Source organism: Eubalaena glacialis, chromosome 3, assembly GCF_028564815.1.
Source record: "Eubalaena glacialis isolate mEubGla1 chromosome 3, mEubGla1.1.hap2.+ XY, whole genome shotgun sequence".
Lineage (NCBI taxonomy): Eukaryota > Metazoa > Chordata > Mammalia > Artiodactyla > Balaenidae > Eubalaena > Eubalaena glacialis.
In genome coordinates, this window is record NC_083718.1 from 54300769 (window position 1) to 54318475 (window position 17707).

The window sequence follows — 17707 nt, forward strand, 5'->3', positions numbered from 1 at the left end:
TGCTAATGTATCTGACACACATGCCTGCATGTGTCTACTTGGATCTGTGCATACGATATAAGAAGGAAAACAAATTACTGGAGAAAATAAACCAAAATATTATCTCCAAGTGGTGGGCATATGGGTGGTGAGTGTTTCCTTTTTATACTTTGTCTCATAAATTTTCTGCAATGAGCCTATATTACTTCTATAATCAGAAAAAAAAAACTACATTAATTAAGAAAATACATTCCTCCTGTTCTTCAAACAATCCTCCTATTGTGATATGGTATCACAACATTAAAATAAAATCTTTTAAACCTTGCACTTTTTTTCTAAAAGAAAGTACCTTATCTAATCTAAGATGCCACTGATCTTTGTTTGGCACTATGGGAAAAAAAGCTCCCAAGTGAATTACACTACACAGCACAGTGTTTTCTTGTTTCCAGAGACATTACAAAACAGAGAGTAACCATCACCTGTAAGATCTTCAATAGAGCTCTAAAATCATGTAATTTCTTACCAAGAATACCAACTTACAGTGATATCACCTTATAGCTTTCAATGAACATTTTAAAGGTATCTAACTCAATTGCTGTTCCTCTTGCTTATCCATTTTATACATAGTATTTTCGGCTAGCATGAGAACAGAAACGACGTCTTCAAAATCTCAGCACCTAATGTAGTGCCTGACAGACAAAGGAACCAAGTAAGTGTTGTTCATGGAACTAAGTTACTGAACATTCCTAAGGGGGAATGCGGCAGGTACATTTCTTCATTTTGTAAATAAGTGATGAAATCATAAAGAACAATGAACTGACTTTCCCAAGTTCATCAAAGCAGACTAGAGGGCTTCCCTGGTGGCACAGTGGTTAAGAATCTGCCTGCCAATGCAGGGGCCACGAGTTCGAGCCCTGGTCCGGGAAGATCCCACATGCCGCGGAGCCACTAAGCCCGTGTGCCACAACTACTGAGTCTGCGATCTAGAGCCCACAAGCCACAGCTACTGAGCCCATGTGCCACAACTGCTGAAGCCCATGCACCTAGAGCCCGTGCTCCGCAACGAGAAGCCACCGCAATGAGAAGCCCGTGCACCGCAACGAAGAATAGCCCCTGCATGCCACAACTAGAGAAAGCCCATGCACAGAAACAAAGACCCAGTGCAGCCAAAAAAAAAAAAAAAAAAGCAGACTAGAGACTAATACATTTATTTATGTATTTAAGTAAAATGAGAAAAGGCAGAAAGGGAAATAGAAGAATGTAGTCACACTTACACAGCCAAAAGAAGGTAAGATTTGACCAGAAGATCAGGGGTAGTAAACTACAATGGATAGTTGGATAGTTATTATAGTGACTGTTAATTGTCAACCTATCATTTCCCACCCCCTTCCTTAGTACTAGAACCCCTAATTTTTACCTGGGCACCTAAATGCCCAGAATAAATAAATTTCCCAGTCTCCCTTTGCACCTAGGTGTGGCCAGGTGACTAAGTTCTTGCCAATGAGATACAGGCAGAATCGGTTTGACAAAACCTCCAGAAAAACTTCCTTAAAAGACAGCTGGTACCTGTTCCTTGCCGCCTTTCTTCCCCTACATCAGTTCTGCTCTTTGAAACTCAGATGAAATGGCTGAAGCCACTTGGACAATAAGAAGACAAATCACAGCCTACAAATGGTGAGGCAGGGAGGTAGAAGGAGGAGTCGCTGAGGACCAGAGTCACCATACCAGCTGTGGACCTCTCACCTCTGGATCATTGACACAAGAGGAAAATGCACTTCTATCTTGTTTAAGCCACAATTATTTGTGTTTACCTTGCGTTGCTATTACGGCACAAGCTAATCTCAACTTATACAAATGATCAAAGAATTTCTGGGCAGAAAACACTTAGACTTGTCTTTCCAGCAGTCTGCCAACAAATCAAATAAGTTGGCACTATCCAAAAACTTCTTTAGTTTACTTGAACAAGTGATAAGCCATGAAGAGGAGGCCTCGTTTGCAGACATGCCATTTGAGTCGTACTCATTACAGATCGCTCATTTAATGGTCAGGCAACTGCACTAGATACTGATATGAAAAACAACACTAGAAATGCTATATAAGAAGCAAGTGAAATATAAATACGTATTTTTAAGAAGCAGAAATAGAAAGTAATTTTTCATCCCTTCAATTTTCATATTAGACCTAACATTTCCTCTATAAAATTGTGTACATTAATAAAAGTTCTACAAACATCGATAGTAAAGATATCCTCTTTTCTCTTCTCAACATACTCACTTTCCTCTGGAAACTGTCCTCAAAGGTGAGGACAGGCACCCCGTGTCCAGGTTAGGGCTGTACTATATGGCCCTGCCCTTCTGAACAAAATTCAATTCTCTCTCTCATAGACCTGAAACTCTGAGCTTAGAAAGCGTGACTGGAAACCTTATTAACTGAAAAATTCAGAAATAGCTGAACTCTTGCCATTAAAATAAATATCCTTTCCAAAGCCTGAGTGTGTTCAACTTCTCCTAGGATTCTATGAGATACATTAATCTTTCAAATACACTTCCTTTTATGCTTAAATAAGGCAAAGTAGGTTTCTGGTATCTGCAACCAATAGAAAAAATATAAAACAATGTTAAACAAAGCTAATTTCTCTACTAATGTAGAGAATGTAGCTCTGATGTAGCTGGTTGGAACCTAATCATTTGAATCTCCCTTGGACTGTTCCAAGATCTTTAAAGGCTTGTTACAACACAATTCTAAGGATTTCAAAAGGTCATACATAGTGCTGTATGACTCCGCTAGCACCATATATTTTTTTTAATTAAGTACTTCAAAGTTTTTTTATGACAGCATTTAGACCTAGAAGTGACCTTAAAAAATTCAATCAGTTCAACCCACTAATGTCATCACCTCTCTCATTTCTCTTCCCTTAGGACTAAAGAGCTTGCTCAGTACTTGACAACCTTCTTCACACCTTTCTCCTTAATAGGAGCTCCTCTATCTGTATATATAAATTTTCACTGAATTCTTTGTAAGTTGCCATATTTAGCAAATAAAAATATAGAAGATCCCCCCCCAATATATATATTTAGGACAGTTGGTTAAATTTGAATTTGATAAACAACTAACTTTTTTAGTCTAGGTATGTCCCGAATATTGCATGATGACCAACAAACTATCTGTGGTTTGCCTGAAATTCAAATTTATCTAGGCATACTGTATTTTATCTGACAACTCTAGTGCCATGGAGCCGAAAGAGTTGCCCAGTAAGAGCTATAGACTATCTATTCCCTTTACAACAGGAAGTAGAGAATTAGGAGCAAAAGTTTAAGTTAGCTACACAATGATGACACAGACTGTTAGAGCTGAAGGGTACCCCGGAGATAACTAGTCCAGTGTTGTTACTTTAAACATTAGGGTAAGAGTGTCCAACTGGGTTGGAACATGACACCAAATTACCAATGACTAGAAAGATTGTTTATTTTCATTTGTCTCTAAAATTATTTCTAAAATCCCACAAGGGAAAAGAACAAGTAAATTTCATGGCTCTGAACAATATTCACATACCTGCCACCTCAATGGTCATTTCGTATTAGTAAATGTTATTAACAAAGCAAACAAAAAAACATAACCAGTTAGACATCGCTGTTATGAATGGGATAATTTAAGTAAATAAGATTACATACATAAAGCACCTACCTAGTATAAGGCCTAGCCCATAACAGGACTTCTAAATGTAGTTCCCTTCTCCTCCCTGCCCCTATTTACTCAGTCTAGAATACTAAAATATTACAGTAGCTTCCAATCTGGTCTCATTGTCTCCAAACTCTACAGAGTATCTTCAACTTTGATATCAGTATAGCATTCCTAATGTATCTCCCTCAAAAACACTGCAATTAATTAATAATGGCAAGATGTTCAATCTCTTCAGATATCAAACTGCCAACTAAAACACTCCTAAGTCAAATTGTCCATAAGTTCACCAAAGGAATTTTGGTGATTCATTCAGAACAAGCAGTGTATAACAAACAGAGTATATGCTAAGACCTTAGAAGTATAAAAGGGAGGACATCATTTCAAGCTGGGGTATTTAGAAAACTTTAGAAGCAGCAGCATTTGAGTGAGAATTTGAAGGATAAACAGTATTTTGATTGGTGAAGGTAAGAAGTTAAAGGAAATTTCAAGTAGAAAGAGCTTCATGAACAAGGGCATGAAGGTAGGAAAAAAATGCCTTACTATCTAGCCCAAATTTTATTTTTCTTTCTATCATGCTCCACCAGGGGCACAGATGCTAATCAAGTGTAATTTCCAAGACACAGTTTAAGTTTCTTTCCTCCATACCTCTGTTCAAGCCATGCCCTCCTTCAATAACCGGGAACAAGTCTTGCACAACACAGAGTAATAAATAATACTAGCTAAACCAACCTCCACCTTTCCCTCAGCTTCTATTCCCTTACTTCATCCATTTCTTTCTCTCTCCTTCAAATCTTTCCAACTGACCAAACTAAAGAATATAATATTATTCACTGATTAATATATAAAGTAGAGAAGTAGAATACTCTCTTTAAAAACAAAGTTTCAACTTAAATCCTTGAAACATTCCCTCCATTCCCCCTCTCCCCTCCCCTTTTACTTCTCACTCCACATTCCCTTTCCTCTTTGGGTTACTGATGCTATATTTTTTTACAATTCCCCTCCCACCTCAGATTTTTAAAATAAATAGCAATGACAGCAGGGATGGACTGCGCTTTCACGAATGTGAAACTTTCCCTCACAAGCTGAGCACAGTAAGGGCTTTGTGTTCTTTCTGGGAAGGGGACAAGGAGCAAAAGAGGAACAGAAGGGGAATCTGAAAAGGAATGGAAGGTGTCCAGCCCGTCTAGAGGAATAAAGGTCAGGAATATTCTGGTAAGCCATAAAAACAAAATTTCTTTATTGTAATGACTAAATTTGCAAGAATGGGCCCTTAAAAATAGCACATATGCCTACATACTAAATAGCTTTCTTTTGTTGGCCAAAATTATAAATTATCCGTCAGAGAAGTCCAAGTTACCAAATAATCAAGTCTTCAATCTCTTATAATGGGACAACAAATTAGTAACTGGAAAAGACATTCACCAGAAATGGCCTGGATCATTGTAGTTTTAAAGGCTTACACAGGTAACCTAATGGAATCAGGAAAAATAAAATGTAACACACTGTTAACTAGGAGTCTAGACTCTCAGTTTCAAGTATACTCAATATACCTTTTGAATACCACTTTATAAAGCAATGTAAAGTGCTTATATTGTAGAAAACACATATATACCTCCAGAATTGGGGGGGAGATATCACAATGTTAAGCAAACAGGTACTTGTAGTAAAATGTCTAGTGAGAGCACCAGCCCTGGACTCAAAAAGTGCTGGATCTCCAACAAACGAGATGACAGTGAAAATACCCCAGGACTGGAAATAACTTAAAAACTAGCTCTCACAATTACAAAGACACTAATATCAAAGTGAATGCAAACAATCTTGCATATACTGTTTTATGAAACAGGATAAAAATATCTAAATTTAAAGTATTCTATATAAATGCATATATGCATGCATGCATACGTAACTAAATTAATAAAAACAGGGCTATTTCATCCACATCATTGGATGTTTATATATTCAAGTTGGCCAATAATTTTTTTTCTTTTGCTGAGCACTTATGTATTTTTGACCATAAAAGTCATTTGCTTTTCAGGTTTATTATTTACTGACTTATCTCCTGTGTTAGAATGTGAGCTTCCTGAAGAAAGGGCCCTTTATTTTGATTAGTTATGTATCCCAGTGCTAATAACAGAGCCTGACATGTAGAAGGTGTTCAAAACAGTGTCAGTGAATGAATAAACTGATAAGCAAATTGCCTAAGTTCACAAGGTAGGTTATAGAGGTGGGTCTGTCTGACTCCAAAACCCAAGCATTTCCACTAAGCCTATGTTAATACAAGTTATTCATATGCTTGGAGGAAACCATTTACTGAAATAAACTTTTAAAAAGAATAATAGACATGGTGTATTTCAAAGACTCTTAGAAACCTTAGAAATTTTGAAAGTGATCTTATTGGGAAAAAGAGAGGCTGGCTTGGATTTGAAGTCAACTTATATTCGGCACACAGAGTATTTTTTTTTTAATATAAAATTATTTATTTTATTTATTTTTGGCTGCGTTGGGTCCTCGTCGCTGCGTGCGGGCTCTCTCTAGTTGCGGCGCGTGGGGGTCACTTCTCACTGCAGTGTGCGGGCCTCTCACTGTGGTGGCCTCTCCCATTGTGGAGCACGGGCTCTAGGCGTGCAGGCTTCAGTAGTTGTGGCTCATGGGCTGTAGAGCGCAGGCTCAGTAGCTGTGGCACACGGGGCTTAGTTGCTCCGCGACATGTGGGATCTTCCAGATCAGGGCACGAACCCATGTCCCCTACATTGGCAGGAGAACTCCTAACCACTGTGCCACCAGGGAAGTCCCAGGTTTTTTTTGTTTTTTTTAAGTGTTCTTTGTCCTCCAGAGTTTCCTGAGGGCACTGCTGAATTCTAACTTGTAGAACTGTTTGCCCTGCTTGAAATGTCTGTTATTTATTTATTTTTTGGCTGCGCTGCACAGCTTGCAGGATCTTAGTTTCCCGACCAGGGACTGGACTCGGGCCACCGCAGTGAAAGCGTCGAGTCCTAACTGCTGGACCGCCAGGAATTCCCTGAAATGTCTTGATGTTGTTTGTGAGTTGATATTTCTATTTCTTCTACATCCGTAACAGGGAATCTACTTCTAAATTCAGATTCAATGTTTATTGAAGGCCTATTATTTAATATGAAACATGACAGATACTTTCATAAAGCACCTACACAAGCACTTACACAAGCATTCAACTGTATCATGTTTGCTAAAATTGAGTTTTACTGGTAAAAGCCAGAAAATGAGAGTGATGGATGATAGTACAGAAAAAAAACAAAAAACAATCTGGTTCTTATGTAGGATGACGAGATGGCAGACCTTATTTTCCTGTTTCATGTCGACTGATAAGAAAGGTAAATAACTCTTTAAACAGTTTAGCATTAAAAATTGTACTGAATAAAACTCTTTACCCTAAAACTCTACATTTTTGTTTCTGGAAGAGGGAGTTACTTACCTCTGCCTCTGCTGTCAACTGTATCTTCTTTGCTATCAGCTGTTTTAAATCAATCCGACCTAAGGAAGGAAAAAAGTATAACTTTTAAGTTGATGGAGATAGTTACCTATCAGCATTATTTAAATCGTGAAGTTGAAAAACAAGCAAAAAATGACGACTATGTAAACTATGGTACAACCACAAAACATGACACAACTCTTAAAAATGAAGCATGGACAATATAAATAGAAGGAAATTTATACATAAAAATGCTAAGTTGAAAAAAAACAAAACTACTATATGTACACACAGTACTTACAACTATATTAATCATAGGATGCTGACAGTATAGGAAATTCTGACAGTACAGGAAATTAGTTTCTGTGAATGGATCCTGCAACTATGAGTAATAAAATGTACAAGCAACAATAGAAAAATTAAATAAATCGGACTTCGTCAAAAATTTTAAAAAAAGGGCTTCCCTGGTGGCGCAGTGGTTGGGAATCTGCCTGCCAATGCAGGGGACTCGGGTTCGGGCCCTGGTCTGGGAGGATCCCACATGCCGCGGAGCGACTGGGCCCGTGGGCCACAATTGCTGAGCCTGCGCATCTGGAGCCTGTGCTCCACAACAAGAGAGGCCGCGATAGTGAGAGGCCCGTGCACCGCGATGAAGAGTGGCCCCCGCTTGCCGCAACTAGAGAAAGCCCGCGCACAGAAACGGGGACCCAACACAGCCATAAATAAATAAATTAAAAAAAAAAAAAAAAAAAAAATCACTGACTTTAAAAAAAAAAAAAAAAAAGGTTTCTGCTCCAAAGAAGTAAAAAGACACAAAACGGGGAAAAACACTTGCACATCTGATCTGGAACCTGCATCCAGAATATGTAAAGAACTCTTACAACTCAATGGTAAAGATGAATAGTCCAACTTAAGCATCTGAAAAGACATGTCTCCAAAAAAGATATACAAATGGTCAATACCATCTGAAAAGATGCTCAATATCACTGGCCATCAGGGAAATGCAAATCAAAACCACAAAGAAATATCACTTCATACCCACTAGGATGGCTATAATCAAAAACACATAAGTGTTGGCCATTGTACACCTTAAGCTAATACAATGTTATGTGTCAATTATCTCAATAAAGCTAGAAAAAGAGTTGTACAAGCAGGAAATTTTGAGAAGAGCATTATTTCAGGGATTGGATGTGACAGCTTTCCTGTAATACAATTAGAGAGTGTTAATAAACACTTGTAACAGTGATGTTTATAAGCTTGGTACAAATAAAACAGTTTATTATTTACTATTTTTTTAATTTTTAATTTTTTTGTTTGCGTTGGGTCTTCGTTGCTGCATGTGGGCTTTCTCTAGTTGTGGTGAGCAGGAGCTACCCTTCGTTGCGGTGCACGGGGCTTCTCATTGCGGTGGCTTCTCTTGCTGCGGAGCACAGGCTCTAGGCGCACGGGCTTCAGTAGTTGCAGCACGCGGGCCCTAGAGCGCGCAGGCTTCAGTAGTTGCAGCGCGTGGGCTCAGTAGTTGTGGCTCATGGGCTCTAGAGCACAGTCTCAGTAGTTGTGGCCCACGGGCTCAGTTGCTCCAGAGATCTGGGAGCAACTGAGAAGTTGTGGGATCTTCCCAGAGCAGGGATCGAACCCGCATCCCCAGCATTGGCAGGGGGATTCTTAACCACTGCGCCACCAGGGAAGTCCCAAAACAGAGTTTTTTAAGTGAGGAGAAAAAAGCTTTGACCAGAACATGGAGAAATTAAAACCCTCCTACATTGCTGGTGAGAATGTAAAATGACACAATGCTTTTGAAAAAGTCTGGAAGTTCCTCAAAAGGTAAACACAGAGGTACCATATAACCCAGAAATTCCACCCATAGGTAAATACACAAGAGAAATGAAAACAGACTCCCCCCTCCCATTTATAGAAAATTAAAGGGGCTTCCTTGGTGGCACAGTGGTTAAGAACCCGCCTGCCAATGCAGGGGACATGGGTTCGAGCCCTGGGCCGGGAAGATCCCACATGCCGTGGAGCAACTAAGACCATGAGCCACAACTACTGAAGCCCGCGTGCCACAACTACTGAAGCCTGCGCACCAAGAGCCTGTGCTCCGCAACAAGAGAAGCCACCGCAATGAGAAGCCCGCGCACTGCAACGAACCCCCACTTGCCGCAACTAGAGAAAGCCCGTGCGCAGCAATGAAGACCCAACGCAGCCAAAAATAAAAATAAATAAATAAATAAATTTATTTTTTAAAAAAAAGAAAATTAAAAATCCAAGCCCCCAAAAAAAGATCTAACAAGATCGCTCATTATCCTATGATGTTCAAGTAACTGATACTAACATTTTGGTAAATATTATTTGTCCTTTTACTTTGGCAAATATTAAATAATAATATTAAATAATAATATTAAATATAATATTATAAATATACATACTATAAAAACAGAGTCATTATGAATACTGTTTGGTAACCTGTTTTCATTTAACATATTGTTACTATCTTTGCATATCATTACATATTCTTCCACATCATTTTTATTGGTCTACTATTCTATTTTTATGGCTGAAATAGAATTTATTTAATCCTCTATTGGACATTTTGATTCTTTATATCGTTTCACAATATTCCACTTGGAAAAAAGGCATGGAGAATGTGAAGGTCCAAAATGCACCTAATAAAAGCTCTATAAGGAGAGGAAAAATTTGAAGTAATAATGGCTGAGAACTTTCTGGGAGTGTTAAAAAAAGCCAATCCTCAAAGGAAGATCAAAGAATCCCAAGCAGGGTAAAGATATATCATAGTGAAACTGTGTAACACAGAGGTTTATTTAAAAACAAAACACAAAACAAAAAGACTCTTAAAAGCACCCAGAAAGAAAACATCACCTTCAAGAGAACTGCCATTATGCTGTCTGACTCATCAACACCAACAACAGAAGCCAGCAAACAGTGAAATAATATCTTCAACTGTTGATAACAGTGAAGTTTATGACTGGGAAGGAGGCTAGAGGTCATATCATGGAGAGCCTGTGTGTATCACAACAAGGGCTTTGAGGAAACTAAGAATTTTTTTTTTTTTTTTTAAACATCTTTACTGAAGTATAATTGCTTTACAATGGTGTGTTAGCTTCTGCTTTATAACAAAGTGAATCAGTTATACTTATACATATGTTCCCATATCTCTTCCCTCTTGCATCTCCCTCCCTCCCACCCTCCCTATCCCACCCCTCTAGGTGGTCACAAAGCACCGAGCTGATCTCCCTGTGCTATGCGGCTGCTTCCCACTAGCTATCTATTTTACATTTGGTAGTGTATATATGTCCATGACACTCTCTCACCCTGTCACATCTCACCCCTCCCCCTCCCCATATCCTCAAGTCCATTCTCTAGTAGGTCTGTGTCTTTATTCCCATCTTGCCACTAGGTTCTTCATGACCTTTTTTTTTTTTTTTTTTTTACCCTTAGATTCCATATATATGTGTTAGCATACTGTATTTCTTTTTCTCTTTCTGACTTATTTCACTCTGTATGACAGACTCTAACTCCATCCACCTCATTACAAATACCTCCATTTCATTTCTTTTTATGGCTGAGTAATATTCCATTGTATATATGTGCCACATCTTCTTTATCCATTCATCCGATGACAGACACCTAGGTTGCTTCCATGTCCTGGCTGTTGTAAACAGAGCTGCAATGAATATTTTGGTACATGACTCTTTCTGAATTATGGTTTTCTCAGGGTATATGCCCAGTAGTGGGATTGCTGGGTCGTATGGTAGTTCTATTTTTAGTTTTTTAAGGAACCTCCATACTGTTCTCCATAGTGGCTGTATCAATTTACATTCCCACCAACAGTGCAAGAGTGTTCCCTTTTCTCCACATCCTCTCCAGCATTTATTGTTTCTAGATTTTTTGATGATGGCCATTCTGACCGGTGTGAGATGATACCTCATTGTAGTTTTGATTTGCATTTCTCTAATGATTAATGATGTTGAGCATTCTTTCATGTGTCTGTTGGCAATCTGTATATCTTCTTTGGAGAAATGTCTATTTAGGTCTTCTGCCCATTTTTGGATTGGGTTGTTCGTTTTTTTGTTATTGAGCTGCATGACCTGCTTGTAAATCTTGGAGATTAATCCCTTGTCAGTTGCTTCATTTGCAAATATTTTCTTCCATTCTGAGGGTTGTCTTTTGGTCTTGTTTATGGTTTCCTTTGCTGTGCAAAAGCTTTTAAGTTTCATTAGGTCCCATTTGTTTATTTGTGTTTTTATTTCCATTTCTCTAGGACCTGGGTCAAAAAGGATCTTGCTGTGACTTATGTCATACAGTGTTCTGCCTATGTTTTCCTCTAAGAGTTTGATAGTGTCTGGCCTTACACTTAGGTCTTTAATCCATTTTGAGTTTATTTTTGTGTATGGTGTCAGGGAGTGTTCTAATTTCATACTTTTACATGTACCTGTCCAATTTTCCCAGCACCACTTATTGAAGAGGCTGTTTTTTCTCCACTGTATATGCTTGTCTCCTTTATCAAAGATAAGGTGACCATATGTTCGTGGGCTTATCGCTGGGCTTTCTATCCTGTTCCATTGATCTATATTTCTGTTTTTGTGCCAGTACCAAACTGTCTTGATTACTGTAGCTTTGTAATATAGTCTGAAGTCAGGGAGCCTGATTCCTCCAGCTCCATTTTTCGTTCTCAAGATTGCTTTGGCTATTCAGGGTCTTTTGTGTTTCCATACAAATTGTGAAATTTTTTGTTCTAGTTCTGTGAAAAATGCCAGTGGTAGTTTGATAGGGATTGCATTGAATCTGTAGATTGCTTTGGGTAGCAGAGTCATTTTCACAATGTTGATTCTTCCAATCCAAGAACATGGTATATCTCTCCATCTATTTGTATCATCTTTAATTTCTTTCATCAGTGTCCTATAATTTTCTGCATACAGGTCTTTTGTCTCCTTAGGTAGGTTTATTCCTAGATATTGTATTCTTTTTGTTGCAATGGTAAACGGGAGTGTTTTCTTAATTTCACTTTCAGATTTTTCATCATTAGTATACAGGAATGCAAGAGATTTCTGTGCATTAATTTTGTATCCTGCTACTTTACCAAATTCATTGATTAGCTCTAGTAGTTTTCTGGTAGCATCTTTTGGATTCTCTATGTATAGTATCATGTCATCTGCAAACAGTGACAGCTTTACTTCTTCTTTTCCGATTTGGATTCCTTTTATTTCTTTTTCATCTCTGATTGCTGTGGCTAACACTTCCAAAACTATGTTGAATAATAGTGGTGAGAGTGGGCAACCTTGTCTTGTTCCTGATCTTAGTGGAAATGGTTTCAGTTTTTCACCATTGAGGACAATGTTGGCTGTGGGTTTGTCATATACGGCCTTTATTATGTTGAGGAAAGTTCCCTCTATGCCTACTTTCTGCAGGACTTTTATCATAAATGGGTGTTGAATTTTGTCGAAAGCTTTCTCTGCATCTATTGAGATGATCATATGGTTTTTCTCCTTCAATTTGTTAATATGATGTATCACGTTGATTGATTTGCGTATATTGAAGAATCCTTGCGTTCCTGGAATAAACCCCACTTGATCATGGTGTATAATCCTTTTAATGTGCTGTTGGATTCTGTTTGCTAGTATTTTGTTGAGGATTTTTGCATCTATGTTCATCAGTGATATTGGCCTGTAGTTTTCTTTCTTTGTGACATCTTTGTCTGGTTTTGGTATCAGGGTGATGGTGGCCTCGTAGAATGAGTTGGGGAGTGTTCCTCCCTCTGCAATATTTTGGAAGAGTTTGAGAAGGATAGGTGTTAGCTCTTCTCTAAATGTTTGATAGAATTCGCCTGTGAAGCCATCTGGTCCTGGGCTTTTGTGTGTTGGAAGATTTTTAATCACAGTTTCAATTTCAGTGCTTGTGATCGGTCTGTTCATATTTTCTATTTCTTCCTGGTTCAGTCTTGGCAGGTTGTGCATTTCTAAGAATCTGTCCATTTCTTCCAGGTTGTCCATTTTATTGGCATAGAGTTGCTTGTAGTAATCTCTCATGATCGTTTGTATTTCTGCAGTGTCAGTGGTTACTTCTCCTTTTTCATTTCTAATTCTATTAATTTGAGTCTTCTCCCTTTTTCTCTTGATGAGGCTGGCTAATGGTTTATCAATTTTGTTTATCTTCTCAAAGAACCAGCTTTTAGTTTCATTGATTTTTGCTATTGTTTCCTTCATTTCTTTTTCATTTATTTCTGATCTGATCTTTATGATTTCTTTCCTTCTGCTAGCTTTGGGGTTTTTTTGTTCTTCTTTCTCTAATTGCTTTAGGTGCAAGGTTAGGTTGTTTATTCGAGATGTTTCCTGTTTCTTGATGTAGGCTTGTATTGCTATAAACTTCCCTCTTAGAACTGCTTTTGCTGCATCCCATAGGTTTTGGATCGTCGTGTCTCCATTGTCATTTGTTTCTAGGTATTTTTTGATTTCCCCTTTGATTTCTTCAGTGATCACTTCATTATTAAGTAGTGTATTGTGTAGCCTCCATGTGTTTGTATTTTTTACAGATCTTTTCCTGTAATTGATATCTAGTCTCATAGTGTTGTGGTCGGAAAAGATACTAGATATGATTTCAATTTTTTTAAATTTACCAAGGCTTGATTTGTGACCCAAGATATGATCTATCCTGGAGAATGTTCCATGAGCACTTGAGAAAAATGTGTATTCTGTTGTTTTTGGGTGGAATGTCCTATAAATATCAATTAAGTCCATCTTGTTTAATGTATCATTTAAAGCTTGTGTTTCCTTATTTATTTTCATTTTGGATGATCTGTCCATTGGTGAAAGTGGGGTGTTAAAGTCCCCTACTATGATTGTGTTACTGTCGATTTCCCCTTTTATGGCTGTTACTATTTGCCTTATGTATTGAGGTGCTCCTATGTTGGGTGCATAAATATTTACAATTGTTATACCTTCCTCTTGGATCGATCCCTTGATCATTATATAGTGTCCTTCTTTGTCTCTTGTAATAGTCTTTATTTTAAAGTCTATTTTGTCTGATATGAGAATTGCTACTCCAGCTTTCTTTTGATTTCCATTTGCATGGAATATCTTTTTCCATCCCCTCACTTTCAGTCTGTATGTGTCTCTAGGTCTGAAGTGGGTCTCTTGTAGACAGCATATATATGGGTCTTGTTTTTGTATCCATTCAGCCAGTCTGTGTCTTTTGGTGGGAGCATTTAATCCATTTACATTTAAGGTAATTATCGATATGTATGTTCCTATTCCCATTTTCTTAAATGTTTGGGTTTGTTATTGTATGTGTTTTCCTTCTCTTGTGTTTCTTGCCTAGAGAAGTTCCTTTAGCATTTGTTGTAAAGCTGGTTTGGTGGTGCTGAACTCTCTCAGCTTTTGCTTGTCTGTGAAGGTTTTAATTTCTCCATCAAATCTGAATGAGATCCTTGCTGGGTAGAGTAATCTTGGTTGTAGGTTTTTCTCCTTCATCACTTTAAGTATATCCTGCCACTCCCTTCTGGCTTGCAGAGTTTCTGCTGAAAGATCAGCTGTTAACCTTATGGGGATGCCCTTGTGTGTTATTTGTTGTTTTTCCCTTGCTGCTTTTAATATGTTTTCTTTATATTTAATTTTTGATAGTTTGATTAATATGTGTCTTGGTGTGTTTCTCCTTGGATTTATCCTGTATGGGACTCTCTGTGCTTCCAGGACTTGATTAACTATTTCCTTTCCCATATTAGGGAAGTTTTCAACTATAATCTCTTCAAATATTTTCTCAGTCCCTTTCTTTTTCTCTTCTTCTTCTGGGACCCCTATAATTCGAATATTGGTGCGTTTAATGTTGTCCCAGAGGTCTCTGAGACTGTCCTCAGTTCTTTTCATTCTTTTTTCTTTATTCTGCTCTGCAGTAGTTATTTCCACCATTTTATCTTCCAGGTCACTTATCCGTTCTTCTGCCTCAGTTATTCTGCTATTGATCCCATCTAGAGTATTTTTAATTTCATTTATTGTGCTTTTCATCGTTGCTTGGTTCCTCTTTAGTTCTTCTACGTCCTTGTTAAATGTTTCTTGCATTTTGTCTATTCTATTTCCAAGATTTTGGATCATCCTTACTATCATTATTCTGAATTCTTTTTCAGGTAGACTACCTATTTCCTCTTCATTTGTTAGGTCTGGTGTGTTTTGACCCTGCTCCTTCATCTGCTGTGTGTTTTTCTGTCTTCCTATTTTGCTTATCTTACTGTGTTTGGGGTCTCCTTTTCACAGGCTGCAGGTTCGTAGTTCCCGTTGTTTTTGGTATCTGTTCCCAGTGGCTAAGGTTGGTTCAGTGGGTTGTGTAGGTTTCCTGGTGGAGGGAACTAGTGCCTGTGTTCTGGTGGATGAGGCTGGATGTTGTCTTTCTGGTGGGCTCGTCCACGTCTGGTGGTGTGTTTTGGGGTGTCTGTGGCCTTATTATGATTTTAGGCAGCCTCTCTGTTAATGGATGGGGCTGTGTTCCTGTCTTGCTAGTTGTTTGGCATAGGGTGTCCAGCACTGTAGCTTGCTGGTCGTTGAGTGAAGCTGGGTCTTGATGTTGAGATGGAGATCTCTGAGAGATTTTCGCCATTTGGTATTACGTGGAGCTGGGAGGTCTCTTGTGGACCAGTGTCCTGAGGTTGGCTCTCCCACCTCAGAGACACAGCCCTGATGCCTGGCTGGAGCACCAAGAGCCTTTCATCCACACGGCTCAGAATAAAAGGGAGAAAAAATGTAAAGAAAGAAAGAAAGAGGATAAAATAAAATAAAATAAAGCAATTATAATAAAAATAAGAAAAAAATTATTAAGAATAAATTTATTAAGAAAAAAATTTTTTTAATTTTTAAAAATAGATTTATTAATTTTTTATACTAAAAATAAGAAAAAAATTATTAAGAAAAAATTTATTAAGAAAAAACTTAATTTTTTAAAATAAAAAATATGAAAAAACTTATTAAAAAATTTTTTTAAATTTTTTAAAAATAGAAAATAAGGAAAAAATTATTAAGAAAACATTTATTAGGGAAAAAAAATTTTTTTTAAGTAAAAAAAAAAAAAAAAAAAAAAAACGGACGGACCTAACCCTAGGACTAACGGTGAGAGCAAAGCTATACAGACAAAATCTCACCCAGAAGCATACACATATACACTCACAAAAAAAGGAAAAGGGGAAAAGTTAATATATCCTGCTCCCAAAGTCCACCTCCTAAATTTGGGATGATTCGTTGTCTATTCAGGTATTCAACAGATGCAGGCACATCAAGTTGTTTGTGGAGCTTTAATCCGCTGCTTCTGAGGCTGCTGGGAGAGATTTCCCTTTCTCTTCTTTGTTCGTACAGCTCCCGGGGTTCAGCTTTGGATTTGGACCCGCCTCTGCATGTAGGTCGCCTGAGGGCGTCTGTTCCCCGCCCAGACAGAACGGGGTTAAAGGAGCAGCTGATTCGGGGGCTCTGGCTCAGTCAGGCCGGGGGGAGGGAGCGGTACGGAGGAGGCGGGGCGAGCCTGCAGAAGCCGGCGTGACGTTGCAGCAGCCTGAGGCGCGCCGTGCGCTCTCCCTGGGAAGTTGTCCCCGGATTACGGGAGCCTGGCCGTGGCGGGCTGCACAGGCTACCGGGAGGGGCGGTGAAACTAAGAATTTTAAGCAGAAGAGTAACTGATCTGATATTGGAAAATCCCACTCTCTGGCAGGAGAGGAAGAAATGACCACATAAGAGAAATGCAATAAATCCTGACAAGAAATGATGTCGCCATAAGCCAAAACAATAGTGCTGAGAATGGATAGGAGAGGATAAATTTTGAAAATATTCCCAAATTGGTAACTTATTAAGTAAGAAATATGAAGGTAAAACAAATATCCATTTGATTTTTCTATCAACTGTAAAAATACTTTTATTTAGTTCTCTACTATCTATGATCAGACCATGGATTCATAAATAAGCTATTTACTTCATAAATAAATGAATACAGAAACTTCTTCCCTTCAACTAATTACCATAGGGGGATGGGGAAGAAGACGCCAAAGATTAATTCTCACTACTTGTGCATCATTTCCAAAAGGCATCTGTCTATCCATAAACAACCTAACCACCATTCAAACTGGCTTTGAGGAGGCAGGGACTGGAAAGCAGGGAAAGAGTTTTTTCTCACTTAGACTAGAATCTCTAAAGGCCCCGCTCCAAGTGACAGTAAAGTTATATAAAGTCGAAGAAAAATATATTAAAAATCCAATTCAATTCATTTTCTTTCACCTTAAAACTAACCTCACACAATATTCAAAGTTACTTTCTTGCTACCCACCAAAACTTAAATGTCATAAAAATCAAAAGAATAATGCCCTAAAAGCTAACATCCAGTGATTTAAAGAACTATATACAGGGACTTCCCTGGTGGCACAATGGTTAAGAATCCGCCTGCCAATGCAGGGGACATGGGTTCCATCCCTGGTCTGGGAAGATCCCACAAGCCGCAGAGCAAGTAAGCCCCTGCGCCACAACTACTGAGCCCACATGCCACAAATACTGAAGCCCGTGCACCTAGAGCCCATGCTCCACAACAAGAGAAGCCACTGCAATGAGAAGCCCACGCACA

General features: G+C 38.4%; 1 protein-coding gene across 2 annotated transcripts in view; it reads right to left on the bottom strand.

Annotated features, from left to right (window-relative positions):
- Nucleotides 1-17707, bottom strand: part of SOAT1 (sterol O-acyltransferase 1) — a 66635-nt gene that overhangs the window by 23533 nt on the left and 25395 nt on the right. For both annotated transcript variants that reach the window (XM_061185667.1, XM_061185666.1), the window contains one exon: nt 7112-7170. In XM_061185667.1, coding sequence (XP_061041650.1) covers nt 7112-7170 — 59 coding nt within the window. The remainder of the gene's footprint in view (nt 1-7111; nt 7171-17707) is intronic.